Source organism: Canis lupus, chromosome 1 (assembly GCF_011100685.1).
Source record: "Canis lupus familiaris isolate Mischka breed German Shepherd chromosome 1, alternate assembly UU_Cfam_GSD_1.0, whole genome shotgun sequence".
Taxonomy (NCBI): Eukaryota; Metazoa; Chordata; class Mammalia; order Carnivora; family Canidae; genus Canis; species Canis lupus.
In genome coordinates this window covers 52249426-52267478 of record NC_049222.1, presented here as the reverse complement: position 1 = coordinate 52267478, position 18053 = coordinate 52249426, and the positions used below count along the sequence as shown (strand labels likewise).

Below are 18053 nucleotides of genomic sequence, written 5' to 3'. Positions count from 1 at the left end.
AGGGAGGTGCGGGGACCCCCGAGGGAGGAGCGGGACCCCCAGAGGGAAGAAGGGGTCCGCCAGACGGAGGAGTGGGGACTCTCCAAGGGAGGGGCGGGGACCCCCCAGGGAGGAGCGGGGACCCCCGAGGGAGCAGCAGGACCCCCGAGGGTGGGGCAGGGACCCCCCAGGGAAGAGCAGGGACCCCCCAGGGAGGAGGAGGACCCCCGAGGGTGGAGCAGGGACACCCCCAGGGAGGAGCGGGACCCCCGAGGGAGGAGCGGGACCCCCCAGGGAGGAGCAGCAGGCCCGCAGGTCATCCCCGAATGGCTCACGACATGGGTGCCTTCAGAAGCCGAGGAACCAAACAGGGTTCCAGAAAACACTGGCTGGGGACCGCGGTCGAAGACCACGTGAGTGGGTGGGCCTCGATGAGGGGCCCCGGCTGCGCCCAGGCCGCCGTCCCTGCACCGACGCCGCCCCTCGGAAGCTGCCCTAGGACGTGAACGTCCAGGCTCGTGGCTCCTCCGGGGGCACAGGACGACCTGCCCCTGCGCTCAGCGCGTCGCTCAGACAGAGGGACGGACGGACGGACGGCCCCGACGCCAGGCCAGGGCGCAGCCGCAGGCACCTCCGCGCATCGCACCGCGGCTGAGCCGCAGCCAGAGACCCGGGGCTGGGAAAGAAACTGCTGCCAGCGCGTCCTGGTTTGGCCCCACCCGCCTCCGGCCCGGGGCCCAGCGCCCAGCGCCCAGCGCCCAGCGCCCAGCGCCCAGCGCCCAGCGCGGTTTCCCGGCCACTCGTGAGCCGGCCCGAGCGTGGTCAGGCGAGGCCACTTTGCAGACACGGCCTCCGACCGCGAATCCAGGCCGGGTCCAGCCCAAGCCGCTCCCAGCGGGAGGGCGTCCCTTGACAGAAGGCGCCTCGCGGAGAGCGCAGGTGTGGCCCGTTTCCCCAGGTGAGGTGGCTGGGGAGCCAGCGGGCAGCAAGAACTCTGGGCCTCGGCTCGTGTGCCCCTCCGAGCTGGACCATGTCCCTGCAGCAACACTGAGTGAAACTAAAAAAAAAAAATGCTAACAGGAGAAACCAAATCTTTTCTTTCTGGGATCAGAAAAGGCACTGTTTTAGTTTCTCAAATGCCGCACTAAAATATTTCAAGAGCTCTAAAGACCTGCTGTAAGGAGTTTTACCTGTTAGGGCCTGTAATCTTTGATGGCTTCCATCACAGCTAAAGCTGCATTCCTTCAGGCTGGCTCTCAGTGAGGTCATGGCTGTGGAGAAAGAAAGTGAGCCCTTGGGGCCCGGGTTCAGGTCTTGGCAGGTATGTGCAGGTGGAACCTACCGCAAATATTATTATTATAAGATGCCTCTTAATGACATTAAACTACCACAGATTTTCTGTTGGATGATTCTGAACAAATTTTTCCTTTGGGTGTAATGGATTTAGCAGTTACAAGATTGAGATGACCCAAACAGTAATTCCCTGGGCACACTTAACTGGTATTTAAGCAGATGTCAGCTGCAGTAGAATAAAACTAACATCTTCCAAAAGAGATTTATCAAAAGGATAACTTATCATTAGAAAAAGATGTCATTGAAATGATACCTCATGATATTTATGAAGTGGTTGCTTTTGAATTTTTTTCTTTTTAATTTAAGAAAGGAGGAAAAGAGAAACGAAAGATATATTTTACTTCTAAAGAAATTTTCAATTTCAAGATCTAGTTTAAATTGTCAATATTTGTTTTGCCAGAAATATCTCTTTATTTGGGGTTAGCTTGGACCCAATATATTCTATAGAAAGTTACCTGTTTTGGAATAAATGGGCTTTTTCCTGTAAAGTTTGGAAAGGTACAGTGGAAACAATTGTAAATTCCAGTCTGATCCTTCTTGGAGATGTGGAGAAAGTGAAGAGGGAAAGCAAATCCTATAACTCAATTCATTTTTTGAGAAGGACACTTTTGGGAAGAAGTTTTGAGGGTTATCTGCTTTTTGAATCCTAAATCAATGCTTCTTTTGTTTTCTTTGTTAGCTTTGTTGTCGCACATTGAGGGGACTGATCTTTTTTTTCTTAACCGTAACATATGTCACTTCATTCAGAATTCCAGGTGTTTCCATGTTTGGTTTAAGCTTAGTCACTGCTTCCTTGTTGACTTCATATCTTCTTAGAAAGTGATGGTTTTCAACATGCCCTGAAGTACGACTGTACAATGGATATTTCCAAAGTCTTCTTCGTTCATGGGGGGTGTGAATCAAAGTTGCAATGCTTTTGCAACCAATAACTTATAATAACCACAGCATTTGGCATTCTGGAGATGCCCAAGGGCTTAAATACTTCAAATCTTCTCAGATCTTGTTGACATTAATGAAATTCACAAGATTTCTTTCCTCTGAAGATAAAAGCTTTGAAGCAAGACCTCGATTCCCAGCTGGATGTCTCTCTCTCTTCCTCTCTTTTTGACACAGGGGCTGGGTGACTAAAGCAAGAGGCTACTAAGCCATCACAGTTTCAAAAGCTCAAGGAAGGGTTTTCATCTTCTGAATGGGGCCACTGATCACTTGTGAAATTGAAGATATCATGGATCTTGGTCTAATTGTCAATTAAATATTAAAATTTTCCTTCAGAGAGGCAATGACAACTGCTATTCTCCAACTGCAAATTAGATTTATTTCTCTAAAGAGGTTAACAACAATGGTATTAGAATGTCCTGGCATAGTAAAAATAACATTAGCTAACAAGGCAAATGACTTGTAATAGAATTTTTCGACAACTCAGTAGCTTCAATGTTCAATAACTTACTAGATGTTGAACTACGAACTACTTGCTTAATTTCTCTGAATCTCAGTTACCTCCCCTGTACAAAGAAGGGTGATCTCTGGTTCCTACTATTCTAATGTTACATTTAGTAAAATCACAATATAACTTTGGAACATGCGTTTGGAAATGATCGTTCTTCAAATACAAGATGCATTGTATTTCAACAGAAAAGATGGTCATAAAGCAAATGTGTAATTCTTCTAAGTAAGTCACAAATCTCAAAACACCAAATTCAGCTTTCAAATCAATCCTAAGAAAACCTGAAAGGGCCAATGGTTTTATAATTCTACTTAGGAAAGAAAGTACTGCCAAAACTCAAACTATTGACACTATTGATAACTGTGAAACGTTATCCTATTCTGCTATTTCAGTAAGTCTATATAGATTTTAACTTTTTAGAAAAAAAAGATCAAATGTATGGGTTGATTTTTTTTAATATATTCAGTTGATAGTGATTTGGTCAAGACTACAAAAAGGCAAGTCAGGTTCATCTCTGATTAATGACAATTTTAACCTGGAATTTATAGTGAAAAAAATAGGTGGGTTGACCAATTGATCCCTCTACAAGATAATTATAACAATAGATTCAGTGGCCATTGAATTAAACTGGATTCAAGCTTTTGAAGTGAAAGCATGTCTCTTTTCTTGTTGGCCAATGTGATTCAATGAGCAGATTGCTTCTAAAAAGGAGCAGAGAGTTCTAAGTCCAGCTCTGTCCTAAATCTATTTCTCACTGGCCTACCTCACGGTGGAGTAATAATAATAACAACAACAGTAACACTAACAAATGTCACTTAATACAAAGAATAGCCCTGTGAGCTAGCTGCTAATATTGGCTCCCCTCCATAGACAAGCAAACTCAGCTTAGGGAGGTGAAATAAGTCCACAGAGCAATACAAACAGTGGGTGATCCTGCATACAGAAACCGAGAAACTGTGGCAGGCGTCTGCTGAAGTGCAACAAGGATGGTAGGAAGACCCAGAAAGAGAGGTGTCAGCACCTATGTCAACATAGCAAGGGTGCAAGGTAGCAGAAACTGCCTTTCTAACTGTAGAAGAATTTCAAGCCTGTAGAGGAAGAATGCCATCGGGAGAGAGGGTCTAGGGGAATAAACGCCGGGAGGACATACTTGACTTGTACAACCAATCAATTCATGTTTCACAGGGCAGCCAGCTGCTCATCTTAGCTTCCTTTTTATGATATGGACTATTGTGCCAACTTTACTTCATCATAAGTGCTTAAAATAATGACATCCTTTACAGAGATGTGCAGAAAGACAAAAATCAGGGCTGGCTGATTTCAAGGACTTTTTTTTTCAGTTGCCATACAATACACGAGGAATAGTGGGGGGAATTCTAGGATTAATTTCACATTCCGCACTCCCATCTTTATAAGCATTTATGATTTACCCGTTTCCTCCACTCTCTGAATGTAACTCATTTCTATGCAACCTTTTGTAAGCCGAAGAGGCATAAGGTAAAGAAGCAATTACCTTTAGTTTATATGGAGGAATTACTGAGGGTTCCCAGGCCCCTGAAATAACCTCTCTTCACCTTTTCTGATGCCTTAGGATACATCTTGCCTATGGATTCTCGAAATACATCGAGATAAAGCACAGATGCTCATGGACATGGTTCAGAGCTCTGGAGGGTGTCTTGACACTGAGTGCAGTTCCTGGGGAAAGAGCTTGATGGCACCACTCTGGGTGCCCTGGGTGTGTCCTGCTTGTGTAGCGAGCAGCTTAATGGGTGCTGACTGCTATTTCCCCTTGTGTCCTTTTTTTCATAAAAGCAAAAATCCTCTTCAGATTTCTTTTGGTTAGCTAGGACAGGTACTGAAGTATGCCTTGTAAAAGCAAAGTGGTCTAATGCAAACTTTGGAAAAGCAGGACACACCCGGATTTCTGGGTCTGGTGGGCTTTCGTCACAGTCTTACAGGTGAGGCAATGATAGGGCTTTAATGTGCACAAGACAGAAAAGGAGCCTGAGAGCCACTATCCAGAGTATCATCACTACTGGCAGAGGAACACCTGGTCTTGTCAGACCAGAGGATAGTAAGGACAGTAAGAAGAGAGTGAAGAGATAAACAGTAGGAATCTTTTTTTTAAAGGTTTTATTTAGGGGATCCCTGGGTGGCTCAGCGGTTTAGCACCTGCCTTTGGTCCAGGGTGCGATCCTGGAGTCCCGGGATCGAGTCCCATGTCGGGCTCCCGGCATGGAGCCTGCTTCTCCCTCCTCCTGTGTCTCTGCCTCTCTCTCTCTCTCTCTCTGTCTATCATATAAATAAATAAATATTTAAAAAATTAAAATAAAAGGTTTTATTTATTTATTTATGAGAGATACACACAGAGAGAGAGAGGCAGAGAAGGCAGAGGGAGAAGCAGGCTCCATGCAGGGAGCCCAACGTGGGACTTGACCCTGGGACCCTGGAACCACACCCTGGGCCAAAAGCAGGTGCGAAACCGCTGAGCCACCCAGGCGTCCCAACAGCAGGAATCTTGTAGCTATCTCTCTATATCCTTAAAAACAAAGAAAGCCAACTCAAAGCCACAGAAGTTGGGGAGGTGATGGAGCAAAGTCCAAGGTTCCCATCATCCCTGAAGTTTTGCTTCAGGACACTGTTTTTTTCATATGATCCTTGCATAGTCTTTGATGGGATAATGCTGTGTGGAGGCTCTCAGATGGCCCCACGAGGTGAGTGTTGACTCCATTCATCCCACAAGCCTGAGTCTGGGCTCAGAAGATCAGGGCCATCTTCCAACTCCTCTCTTTGCTGTGTTCAGTTTGCTATGTGTAGTGCGTGGTGGGTCTGCTCCAGTAACCTGGACCGCCCTGGGTGGTGGCTAGTAGTCCATTTTGGCTTCCGGTCCTCTGTCCTCCTCTTTGCTTACTTCCCCCTGCAGATTAACCTTGCTGATTGCGTTCTATCCTGACCACGACCAACATCTGTGTCCACATTGTGTCACATTCAAGTTCCTGATCATCTGGGCCCTCTGTACTCTGCTCTTCCTCATGAGGCCAATTTCGTACTTTGCTCCTTCCCACCAAGACCTGCTTCACACAGACCGGATTTCTTCCTAACCCCAATGCGTGCAATTTTCATTTCTGTCTTTGAAATTCCCCATAGCAATATGCTCCCCGTTCCCTCCTGCTAAGTCTGACCTTACCCTTTTCAAGGCGAGTTCTGACTTACTTCATCTGTGGACTCCACAGTCATCTTTTCTTCTTATGAATTCCTAGGGCCATAGCCAGCCAGCCATCCACCTTCCTTATTTACATGTCACTCTGGAACCCTTAGGAAGTGTTTGTTTTTACCTAGCTTTCCTACATGATACCATCTCCTGAAGGACAGAGTCATAGGACTTAGAGGGTAAATCTTGTTCAATGGCATCAAATACAAATTGAACATTTGTAAAAGGAATGAATGAGTGAATGAATGAATGACTACTTTGTGAGTTTACCCAAGTCAGATACAATATAAGTAAATTTAGTTCTAAATAAACTACATGTTAAATGTAGTGCCAACAATTTGCCTAATGCTTATTCTTTACTCACTACCTACATGCTTGTGAGTTCCTACTCATGGCAACAGCATTTATGTGAACTTGGACAAGTTTGATCAAATGTGTTTAAGCACATGGAAGGTCTTTATAGTTAGACAGCCTCATCTCTTTTCCAAAGTCTTCCTAGATTTAAAGTGGGATCTACCTGGATCAGCCTGAAACTTGAGAAGAGAAAACTTTTTTCCAAAATGAAAAATCAGATTATTCCATTCACTTTATTAGCAGCCGTTGTTCCAAAATGAGGAAAATGCTGATTTTTTTACAGTGTTTTCACTTAATACCTAAATTTTGTTTAATATAATTTCTTATATGTCCACATGGTAATTTCCAACCAGCTCCAGAGATAACCAAATACATGATTTTAATTGGAAAAGAAATATTGATTGCTGCTTTCTGGAGTGAGGGAAACCTATTGGAAATTATTTTACTTCTTTTAGACTGATACTGGAAAATTTTTAAAAAGAGCCAAAATGACAGCTGTTATTACAGTTTTCCATTAGAAGGAAACATTAATGATACAACTCACTTTCAGCTCTAATTTTTTTTTTGTAATTGAGGCACAAAAACAAAAAAAAATTTCAAATCTCTACCAAATGTTATCAGCAAATGCAGTAAACTATGGGGAGATGTATTTCCCAAATTATCTTTGTTGTAACTTTCATCTATGTAATAAATTGCAAACTCAAGCCTATGTAGGTCCACACCGGTGATTGCCATCATAACAAAGTTTGGTTAGATCATTTTCGATGAATAACCCACACAGTGGGCACAGAGCCACAAAGTAAAAGGCCTCGATAGCCTTGATGTACGTGTTGTCCTATTGCAGAAAATAATTAAGTAGATAAACTCACTAAGGTACCTACAGTGAAAACACAAGTTGATTAGATGTTTCCCTGCTTATCTGGGATTTATCCCAGCTTGCCTGAACTACCTACAGCTTTGGAAATTCTGAAATGAATTATTAGGTGCAAAATTCAAATAGATTTCCAAGCCATTAGCTGGAAATTTTACAGTGGGAAACTTTCTCATCAAATTAGCTTGACTAATGCAAAAATAATGTATTAAATGAACAAATCAGAGCAATCTGCTGGGCTGAGCTGCCTTAACTACAGTATAAGTGGCAGAGTTAAAACCTTCAAGCCTTTTACGGCTGTCTCAGTTTAAAATAACCTTGCAATATCTTCCAAAGCTCTGACTATCAGCTTTTATCAGCCTCTACACTGGTGAGCTAAATGTGGCAAGAGACATCCACTTTGCGTGTTGACGCAGAACGCAATCTGAAAATACTTGGACTTGCCTAACAAAATTTTGACAAATGTTCAAGGCTTTGCTAAAGTCCAATCAAAGCTTTGGACACATTTTTTTTTAAAGGTATCTAAATTGTGGGGGGTGGGGCATGAAAATATGGCCATTTAGTCTGGCAAAGCAGCAAAATTGGGTTTGCATGAGAAGTGAAACTAAAGCTTGCTGGAAATGCTGGTGGGTGAAATATGCTGACTTCTGCTACTTTCGAATGAAGAATGTGTATTTGCCTGAGTTACATTTTTATCACGTAAGATTCCTCAGGTTAGTGCACACAATTGCTTTCCTCTGAATCAGGATTTAAAGAGAAGGTGAGTCTAGACAAAGGCAGCGGGAGATAAAAACAACAGTATCCCCAAGGGGTGGGGAAGGAAGACAAGGCTTCCTTGGGTGCAAGGAAGTTGCATCCAGGCTTGTTGAACACAAACGGCTTTGCGTCCCAGCTCCACGGGACCTTCAGCCTGTTACTGAATCTCTGAAACAGCTGTAAAACCTACCTGTGAGGATAGGTGCACGGATAACAGGAGAGGACATGTTATGAATTTATCAAGCTGTTGATAAATTTCTACCATTGTTACTATTGTAGCCACTAGGATGTCAGTGTCCCTGCTCCCAGATAACCATGATCCCTAGTTTAACTCTCCTCTGGGGCAGAACAGGAGGAGGTACAGTTTCCAGAACGGCATGGAGTAAGCTTTTTGCTTTCTCATTTATAAAATGGGTTCACACTACGACCTCAGGAAAGGAGCAGACCTGAGTCACTTTGTGTTCAGGTCATGCAGATGCACAAGTTCACTGTCACCTGGACTTGCCACGAACACGGAGCCTCAGGTTCTCATGCTCTTACTCAGGTGTCCTTTGTCCTAGTCTAGACTGGTTTCCTGAACCCTGCTTGTGTCTTAATCAAGATACCTGGTTGTGGGACTTTTTAAACGAACCATTTATAGCTTAAACTTCTCCTCCATAGTTTCCTAAGCTCTGTTCTCCAGGTATGGTTCAATATGCTGGTGCCTGAGAGCGTGGGGGAAAGATGGGTTGCAAATAGCACTCAGGCTTGACTCTTGGGGCCCCTGCGGCCCTGTTTATTCCTTTGGCTTCAACAAAGTGCTGATTTTTTAAAATTTCAGGAGCACAGTTCATGATTAGCTAGTTCCCTAGATGACTGGCTGACTATGTGTGAGATGCAGTCCTAGTAACCCACCAGGAAAAAGTGGGTTTTGCTTTTGAAATGCAAACCTGATAACTTGTGCCTCAAGCCACAATTAGGTCGTAATTGCATAGCATTACCATGGGACTTTAATATTTGCAAAATAATGTATATTTGGATTTCCTTATTTGTGTTCTCAGGCACTAATTGGCACTTAATACATACTAACAACAATGTGTTAAAATTCCCATTTTATATTAAGCGCGTAGCTGGAGAGAGAGAGAGAGAGAGAGAGAGAGAGAGGTGCCCTTGCCTATTGCCAACCATAAGGAGAAAGCTATGCTGGAGAAGAGACAGTGAAACCAAAGGAAGAAATGGAGCAGTGTTCAGTCTCATAGTTCATTCCCAAAGCAAAGTACCAACTGACGTGGGGCCTTGGGACACTTGCTCTCATGTTTCTTATTAGAGAAATTATCTACCACCTTCATTGCATGGATTGCTATTTTGGCCCAGAAAGCCCTCTCTCCTCTTCTAGACTCTTCGAAGCATGGCCCTGGGTCCCTTGGGATGGTGGTGGACCTCCTGGCTCCAGTCCTTGGCCAGGCTCCCAAATTTGACCTTTAGCGAAGTAGACTCAGAGCTTCTGAGCAAACTGGGGCAAATGTCCTGGCAAACAAGCACATATTGTAACTTCTATTCCAGATAGCTTCTGCCACGTTAGGTCTGCACAAGGAAAAACCTCCAGGAGGTGGAGGGAGAGACCTAGAGCCAGGGTTCCACTGATTTCTTGCCCTCCTTTACCCCAGGGTCCTCCTACCAGGGATCTATTATCCTTTACCACCCAAGGCCTCTAAGTAAATCATTCCATTTAGTTTCAGTCTCTTGAAAATACTGTCTGCTAAGTAACACCACCCCTCTAATGCTTTTCTGGACAAAACCTACGTTCTTGGTCTTAAAGATCTGCTATGTGATGGTGGGTCCTTGTATCTAGGCTTTTTATTTTTATAGAGACATTTGGCTCAAAGAAGCAGTGTTAGTGGTGGGGATTTCAGAAGCCAAGGAGGTCTAGCAGAGGCCAGGCAAATTCGTACACAAATTCATAGCCCGCCCCCCCCCTCCTCAGAGGCTGGCATCCACTTCAGGGGCGGGGGGCACTGGAAGGCTGACCACCCCTCACAGGTCTATGGACTGGGGCTGTGGGAGGGATGTCTGCAGGAGCAGCTATAGTACCTGTGGTGGGAGAGAGCAGCTGCTTGTCACCGAGAAGGAGCAGAGGCTCTGTTCCCCTGTGCAGCCCGCCTGCTGCTCACACACTATTTCCACGTGCTCAGAGCACTGTTCACAAACTGGCTTCCCAGTTTGAGGATAAAAGGAATGAGGAAACAATTCCACAGAGGACATCAGGAGTCAAGTTCTAATTTAAACTCAGAGGCAGTCTTCCAACTTCTGTGATTTCAAGAAGATGCCCTGTATAGTGTTCTAGTCTCTGAGGATTGGTGGAGAACAAGATAGGTCAACCCATGAGCTCACATTTCGGTGGAAGAGGTGGAAGGTGTGCCAGTAAACCAATGACAGACCAAGAACACTTGGAGAATGAGAAGTCTAAGCAAGGAATGAAAGTAGATGATGGGGCAGTGAGGTGATGGGACTGTCCTGGGGAGGTGACCAGAAAGGTTTCCTGAGAAAATTACATTTAAGCTGAAACCTGAATGCTGAGAAGAAACTGGCTTGCAACAAGCAACCTGGGAAGGACACTCTGTGCCAGCAAGCCTACGCAAAGGAAGGCCTTGAGCTTGGAAGAAATTGTCACTAGAGTGTATGCTCCCACCAAGTTATCGTGTTTGTTCTTTTCAACCTTGATATACACTACACATAATTGCAATTTTTAGTGACTATTTAGCAGCCCCAGAGTTGAGGGACTGTATCTTTCTCTAGTTAGGGACATTGTTCTACTTCTCGATTTTCACAGTTTCCGAGAATGATGCAATAAATACATGTCTTAGTGTTCATCATCTCTTTCTTTAGTTCTGTTGTTTCCTAGAACCAGTTCTCAGAAGTGAGGTTACTGCTTCAAAGACTGAACATTTTGCAATTGTTGGCGTATATAACTGATTTTCAGAAAGGTTATGCCAATTTATAATGTTATGGGCAACATCTGAGTTCACCTGTTTATCACAGCAGTGTGTGCTATCATGAAAATCCTGCTTGCTAATTCAGTCTATGTGAAATATTACTAAAGGTTACTTAAGTTAGTGTTCTATCTACTTAGGAGGGCAAACTTTTTTTTTTTCTTTTTGTTGCTATGTGGGTTTCATTTTTTTTTCTTATGAGAATGATTTGTTCTTTTGCCTGTTTATCTACTGGGTAGTTTTTATAAGGGAAACAAAGTCTCATAATATCTTGGGAAACTAAGGAGTGGCAAGATCTCTCAAGTTAGATTTTCTAGGGTACAAGACATGCTGGCATTCATTTCTTTTCGACTGATTCAATAGGCACTGTCTCAGAGGGCAGTAGGACAGGCTGAATAAATCTCTGTTACTTTTAGAGGTGCCTGAAGGCAGTAATACCGTGGGAATTGGAAGAATCTCAAAGATTGTGGAGGACATGTGGATTTTGGAGAAAATCACATAATTAATAAGTTAGAGTAACTGACCATCACCTCTAGAAGGAGGAGCATTTATAGTGATTCAGTTTCTAAAATGCTTTCTCTAAAACCTTTCCTTATAGTTTTCCATCTGCCCATCCAGCCACTGCCCCCCCCCCCCACCCGTCAGTTTGCTTCTGAGGTCATCCTCTGAAGGATCAAGCTTAGTTACTAATGAGGCTAGTCACAGGCATGACCTGGAGCGGTTTTGTCTGGCCCTCGTTTACAATGTATCTAAAATCAAGATTTTGGAGTTACCTTCAAACTGGATTATTTACAAATGAGGCCATACAGAACAACACTGTTATTTTGGAAACTGAAGCCTGCTATTTATCTTCAGGCAAGGGATGGTGCAGACAGGTGCAACATGAGTGTCCTTATAAAACCATGCCAATAACCTTAACCCTGACCTCTGGCTGGAGATGCATTTCAGTGAGTATACTAATATCTCTTTTAGGCATAAATAAGCACAGTTGTGTCAATTATGTTTTGAGATCCTTGATGAACCTACTGCCCACCCTCTTTAGTGAATAAAAGGAAAAATAACACATTTTTATTTCAACTTAACTGATGAAACAAAGCTTTGTAGCAGAAAGAAAGTTGCATATTACATTGAGAGCAGATACCAAGGTAAGAACAAACATTATAAAGGATTTTGAATTTCTGATTGGCACTGAACTATTGCAAGGTCAGATTGATAAGTGACATGCCATCCAATGAGGTAGGTAAATATAATTATTTGGATAGATATTTCAAGACATAAGACTTTTTTTTTTTTTACCTCCTCTTATGTAGTTACAGCCTGTTGTAAGATATAATGTTATAAATTAAGAAAAAGTAAGATGCTTACAGAAATCAGTATGAAGATTAAGGTTGTTTTCCTCATAATGAAAAGCTACTGACAGGTCTAAATATTGCCCCATCTGAAAGACCAGGTAAAATAAAATGCATGAAATACATTGCAGGGCTGCGCATCTTAGCCCACTGCTCCAGCTATCACTCTGGTACTGAGTCTGTCAGGAAACCACCGATTAATCCTATAAAAGAAACTACATAACTAGGACCCCAAATATTATGGGTCTAAAAAGCTGGAGGGTAAATAAAATTACACAAAATTCTAAATTCCTTTAAGTCCTTACAATTGCTTTGGAATTACTCTATGAAATTAATAATGTACAAATTACAATTTTGAGTCATCATAATTAGTAAAAATTAGCTGCAGGTACAGATACAGTAGTGAGAAAATTTACTGTAAAATTTAACAATAAATTTATATTTGATCCTTTAAAATACATCTGATCCTTTCCAAATTTTGTCCAATGATTCTTTTCCTTGAGCTGCAATTTAACATTTGAGGAAAACTGAGACCAATATTGACTATTGACATTTACCAACTAATTTTAAATGTAACTTTTGTTTTTAGCAATTTTCCTTGCTTCTCCAAGGAAATAACTTGCTTACCTCACTAAGTCTAAGATTTTTTTTTCTCCCTATAATATGCTTTTTAAACTGTTTTATACAAGCATTTCCGTAGGGGATACAAAACAATATTATGATGACATAATTTGTTTTAGTCCCATGCAATTTCATATAAACATACATAAAGCAGTATTATAGCAGATTAACTTGTTTATATGAGATTAAATTCTCATTAATATATTTTAAATGTTTTATGAAAAATATTTTAATACAAGGAAGTACAATCTCCTCATCTATTTTACTACAATTGCATTTTTTGTTTTAGATCATTTTCATTAAAATATCTAGTTTCCTAACCCCTCCCCCAAAAAAGTTCTCTTTTTTTTTTTCTTAAGGAAATAATTGGATCATATTCTGTAATTGCTATCGGAGGTATCAGGCTGGGTGGTATCTTGGCAGGCTGGAATTAATACAAAGTATTAGAAGATATCAGTAGACTGTGAGAATGTATCAAAGTGTGATTAGTACTGTTATTTTCTTTTCCATTATCTCTTTTATATTCCTCATTGATGCTGAAAAACGTGATTTTATAGATCCTTATTTAATTTTCAAATAATTAAAACTTTCATTAAAAAAAACTCACAACACAGTAAGCCTGGATTCTTTATATGTCTGGACCTAATGTATGTACATTAATCCATGTACCCACAATCCTTTGAGTATTTGTGCTAACTTTCTCTAATAATCATGGGGACTTCATGATGTAATTCTGTCTTATTGTTTTTTCATATTCTTAGTTCCCCAATTCTGTATGTGGAAAATAAACATTTTTGTTACAAATATTTCTGATCTCATGGACCATACAACTGGTAATAACTGAAATTTCCAAAAAATTATATTCTCATAATTGCTGATGTAACTGTCAACTATCAACTACAAAGCTCTCTAGTGGAGAAGGCTGCATTGTCTTAGTCAGGCCATTGCCTTGGATCACCCCAAAAATCAGCACAAAAGCCTTCATTCCATTGTTGTACTTTGACTACTGCCCTTTGTAAAGCCTGTCTGGTTACCAGCATGGAGACAAGGGCTGGCTTTGGGCTGTAGATATTCCAAACCTCAGAGGTATCTTTGGGGCCCATAAATTCACTTGCCCTGCTGCGTGCTTACATGTGTGCATGTGATGCTGCAGACAAGGAATCAGGGCACTTCCATTTGATCGTTAGAGCTGAAATCCATAGTTCATTATTGATTGTTGTTCATGACCCAAGTGTCATTAAAATCTCCAAAGAACAACACGGTTCATAGGATTTTCTAGAAACTTTACTTGCTGTTAAACCTTTCATATTAACAATAAAGGGCAGTAATGGAAAATCTTTTCTAGTAAGTTGAATAATTCATTGATCCACTGGGAAGATGTCTAATAAATATTAGTACTCTGTTTGATTTTTACATTCAGGATCAATCTGCATCTATTTCTATCTTTGAAAAAATCCTTGCAAGGGTGTGAGATTGCATATTTATTTCAATGAGCCCTGGTCGGAAGGTAATATCCATCTTCTATAATAGTGCACTCAAAAGGCATGGAGAAAGATCTTTTTAGAGAGCTGGAAGAAACAGAATTTTGAATTAATCTGGTTTGGATTACTCAATATTATTGAGGAATATTAATACATCCAGTTAGGGAGTAGAAGCATCTTTGAATTTGCACTATTTAAAACAAACATTGGCTGAATGACAGTTTCCTATAACATTTCCTTCTTCATTCTGAATATATTATGCTTTATTTTAGTGAAAATTTTGTTCCATGAAAAATGTTAGACCTTGGATTATGTTACCAAAAGAATTTGGACTTGTCACTTGTGAAAGTGTAAGGAGAGTGACTCAGGCCCATCCTACACGCCACATCCCTGCGGTTGTCAGGGCTGGCCACCACACTTAGTCCCTTATGATCTGAATCCAAATTTGTCTGACTACTGCAATAATGTCTCCACCATTCTCACCTGCCTCTGTCTTTCTATCCCCTCAAATTCATCCTTTTCAACCATCTAATTAAACCTTCATTAATTCAGTTTGTTTCCACTGGTGAAAACTTTTGGAAATTTATCATTATCTGTGGAATAAATTTCAGCTTGCTTGGCCTGGCATTAGGCCCTTTTTAATGGGCTTGAGGCCAACACTGACTTTCCAAACCTCTCCCACAGGAACATTAGCTGAAATGACATGACAAATTGTTATCAAATGACAATTGTTATCAGTAACCAAGAGTAAGGGGTCTTCACCTTCTTATTTTTCCTTTTGTCATTCCTTCATTCTGAATTCCTTCCCCACCTCTGCTTATTAAAATCTCTAAAGTTCATTGTATCATAAAGATTTTCCTGATCACAATAATCAGAAAACATTTTTCCTTCTTTTAATCATTTATACAGAGTATATGCTTTTCTTACAACACTTATCACCAAGAACCCCATTTTATAGATAATGGGAAAATATCTCAATTATAAGAATTAAGTTCCTTGAAGGCAAGAGCTATCTTTGAATCTTCTATGGTGTCTCTCTTAATATGGTAGATGTTGAAGAAACTTTTGTCAAAAATGAATATGAAATAGTAATATTACTACAGGATGGAAGGAGTCTGCCTCATACCCCCTCACTACACCTTTATTGCCAGATCATTGGGATGCCAGGTACAAGGCAGGGTCAAAGCTGGCAAGTAGCAGGGTCATCTGGACACGGGGCAGAAATCTGTGACTCAAGGCCCAGGGTGAAGCTGCCAGAACTGAGGCCAGGAATATAAGGGATTTGAGTTAAATGGTTAGTCAGGTCGTCTGAGAAAGGAAGTCAGTGTTAGGATTTGTAGAAGTGGTTTCCTTCAGAAGAATCCTTGAAGAGACAGATCAGAGGAGGCCCTAGAAATGCGGCCATAGCCAGAAATATCCCATCCTCACCCTGATCTTGGACTTCACATTAAGCTCATGCACATCTGACTTCATTTAATGCAGCATCCTTCATAAATACCCAGGGTGTGAATGGGGCCCTGTCAAGTTCTCCTCCTTAAGCCATGACATACTAGTAATAACAATGCTGACATTTGTTGAGTGTTTTCATTGCCAGGTGCTGTCCTGTGCTGAAATGTATGAACTCATCTCATCTTTGCAACAGACTGTGAGGCAGGAGCTGTTATTTAGGGTTTGGGCAAGTGAGTGTTAGACACACGGGGCGAGGTCTGGACCTGGCACGGGGCTGTAAGGGAGGCAGCCGGATGCAGCCAGGGCTCCACCCCTCCACCCAGGAGCTCCTGGCCTGTTTCTCCCTACTGGCTCAGTCTGGGCCTGCCTGCGCATTTCCGGGAGCCAAAGAAAGGGGCCGTGGTAGCTTTGAGATTTGGGCGCTGCTATACGTTATGTTTTTGGTCCTTGGAAAATTCTCTCCTGTAAAATAGTTTATGGATATAACCTGATCCCACTAAGCCGGTCCCTCGGCGATTGTTCTGTGGTGCGTGTGAATTAAGTGAATTCAGCTCTGGCACAGAGTGAGGGTTAGCAATGATTTGTGGGAAATGGGTATCCCAAAGAAAGCTGAGAGGCAGCATGGCAAAGGCTGAGAGCCTTGGCTGCCTGCACCATCCCAGCATCCACCCCACCCACCAGCTGCGGGAACTGGACGGGCAAGTCACTAAACTCTGCCAGTCTTCGTTTCCTCCGGGCAGAATGGGATCATGATAACTCCCTCCTGGGACTAGCACGGGGTTGGGTAGGAGAGCATCAGTGACACATGTGGGATGGCACATGAGAGTGTTTACTCGCTGATACAGTCTCGTGGTGGTTGTTGGCACTTGGACCGGAGTCCTCTTGGAGTTCTTTAATGGGACTACATGGCAGAACTAGATTAGTTATAAGGCTTTCTTAGCTTTCACTGAATTCTATTTCAAATATAATCTTATGTACTTAAAATATTAAAAACATAAAAAGAACTATTGAGCAAGTCAGTGAAAAAACTAAGAGTTATTTACAAAAGAAACATTGACACAAGACTAATACAAGAAATATAATGACTCTTAACAATCTGTGACATCATTGAGTGGGGTGCTTTGGAAATACCTAAGGAAAGGAATCCCATAAAGAAAGACATCTTTTAACTGACCTGGTCCTAATGCAGCTAATGCCTAATCAAGAAAGTCAGTAACAAAACAAACAAAACTGAAGGACAGGCAAGTACTCTGGATAACAGCAAACCTCGACAGAGGTTGGCCAATGGCAGAACCCAGCATCGGCCCTCGCGGGCCATGTATCAGCACAGGGAATTCCAGGATGATCATGGTTTCCAGCAACCATTCCCAACCTTGGATCTGTACGTCTCAGTCTTCCACTGCAACGGCACAGGGCTGACCTTGTCCTCCCTGGTGGAGGACTGCTTTTATCACTTGGTCCCAACTTCACTGGTCACCGTCTTCTGATCTTCATTATGGCAAGTCACAGTTAATTGCACTAATGAAGAGGAGCCACCGAGTAAGTCGCCCAAAAGAAAATACAATCCTAAATTTGCTGGTATTTCTCTTTAGAACGCACCTGAAGATTTTTACTACATACATACCACCACGCTGTCACCATTTTAGATATTTTTAGATATTATATACAACTACTTCATGTTCTCTGTATTTTGAGGAGAGAATTGAGAAAAGTCATTCACTAGGCTTTGGTGGTATAGAAGGGTAGTTATTTTGTGATTAAAAAGTTCTCTATGCATTATGTCTCTGAGATAATCAAGAACAAATTTTATGCTCAAATTCCAGGTAAAGTGCTGCATAAAATGATTCAACATTATAAATCTGGCAACAAGGAATTTTTAGGGTTTTTTTTTTAGTTCCTACTCTGTATGATGATAATGGCCATATTCTTTTACACTCATTTTAAATTTCAGAAGTTGGATAATGTTAATAATAGCCATTAGTTATGCAGTGTTTCCTCCGTGGTGTGCACTTTATAGACATTGAGTCTAATTCTCTCAACAGTCCCACACAACGGATCTTACTGTCACTTGACAGGTAGAGAAACAGGCTGAAAGAGTGGAGGAGATTAGTCCAGCATCCAGAGTGGTCTGGGCTCAGAGCCACACCGAGCTTAAGTCTGCATCTGAGTGCAGGTCCTCGGGCTCCTGCGGCTCCAATGCTCTGCCCTAAGTGCTC

At 42.0% G+C, this 18053-nt stretch overlaps 1 protein-coding gene across 3 annotated transcripts in view; it reads right to left on the bottom strand.

Annotated features, from left to right (window-relative positions):
* Positions 1 to 18053, bottom strand: part of PACRG (parkin coregulated) — a 521242-nt gene that overhangs the window by 5399 nt on the left and 497790 nt on the right. The window contains exon 5 of one of the 3 annotated variants that reach the window (XM_038526512.1): positions 1170 to 1250. The exons of 1 other annotated variant lie outside the window; for it this stretch is intronic. In XM_038526512.1, coding sequence (XP_038382440.1) covers positions 1170 to 1250 — 81 coding nt within the window. Of the gene's footprint in view, positions 1 to 1169; positions 1273 to 18053 lie in introns of all 3 variants that reach the window. One more of the 3 variants, XM_038526514.1, reaches the window with a different exon arrangement.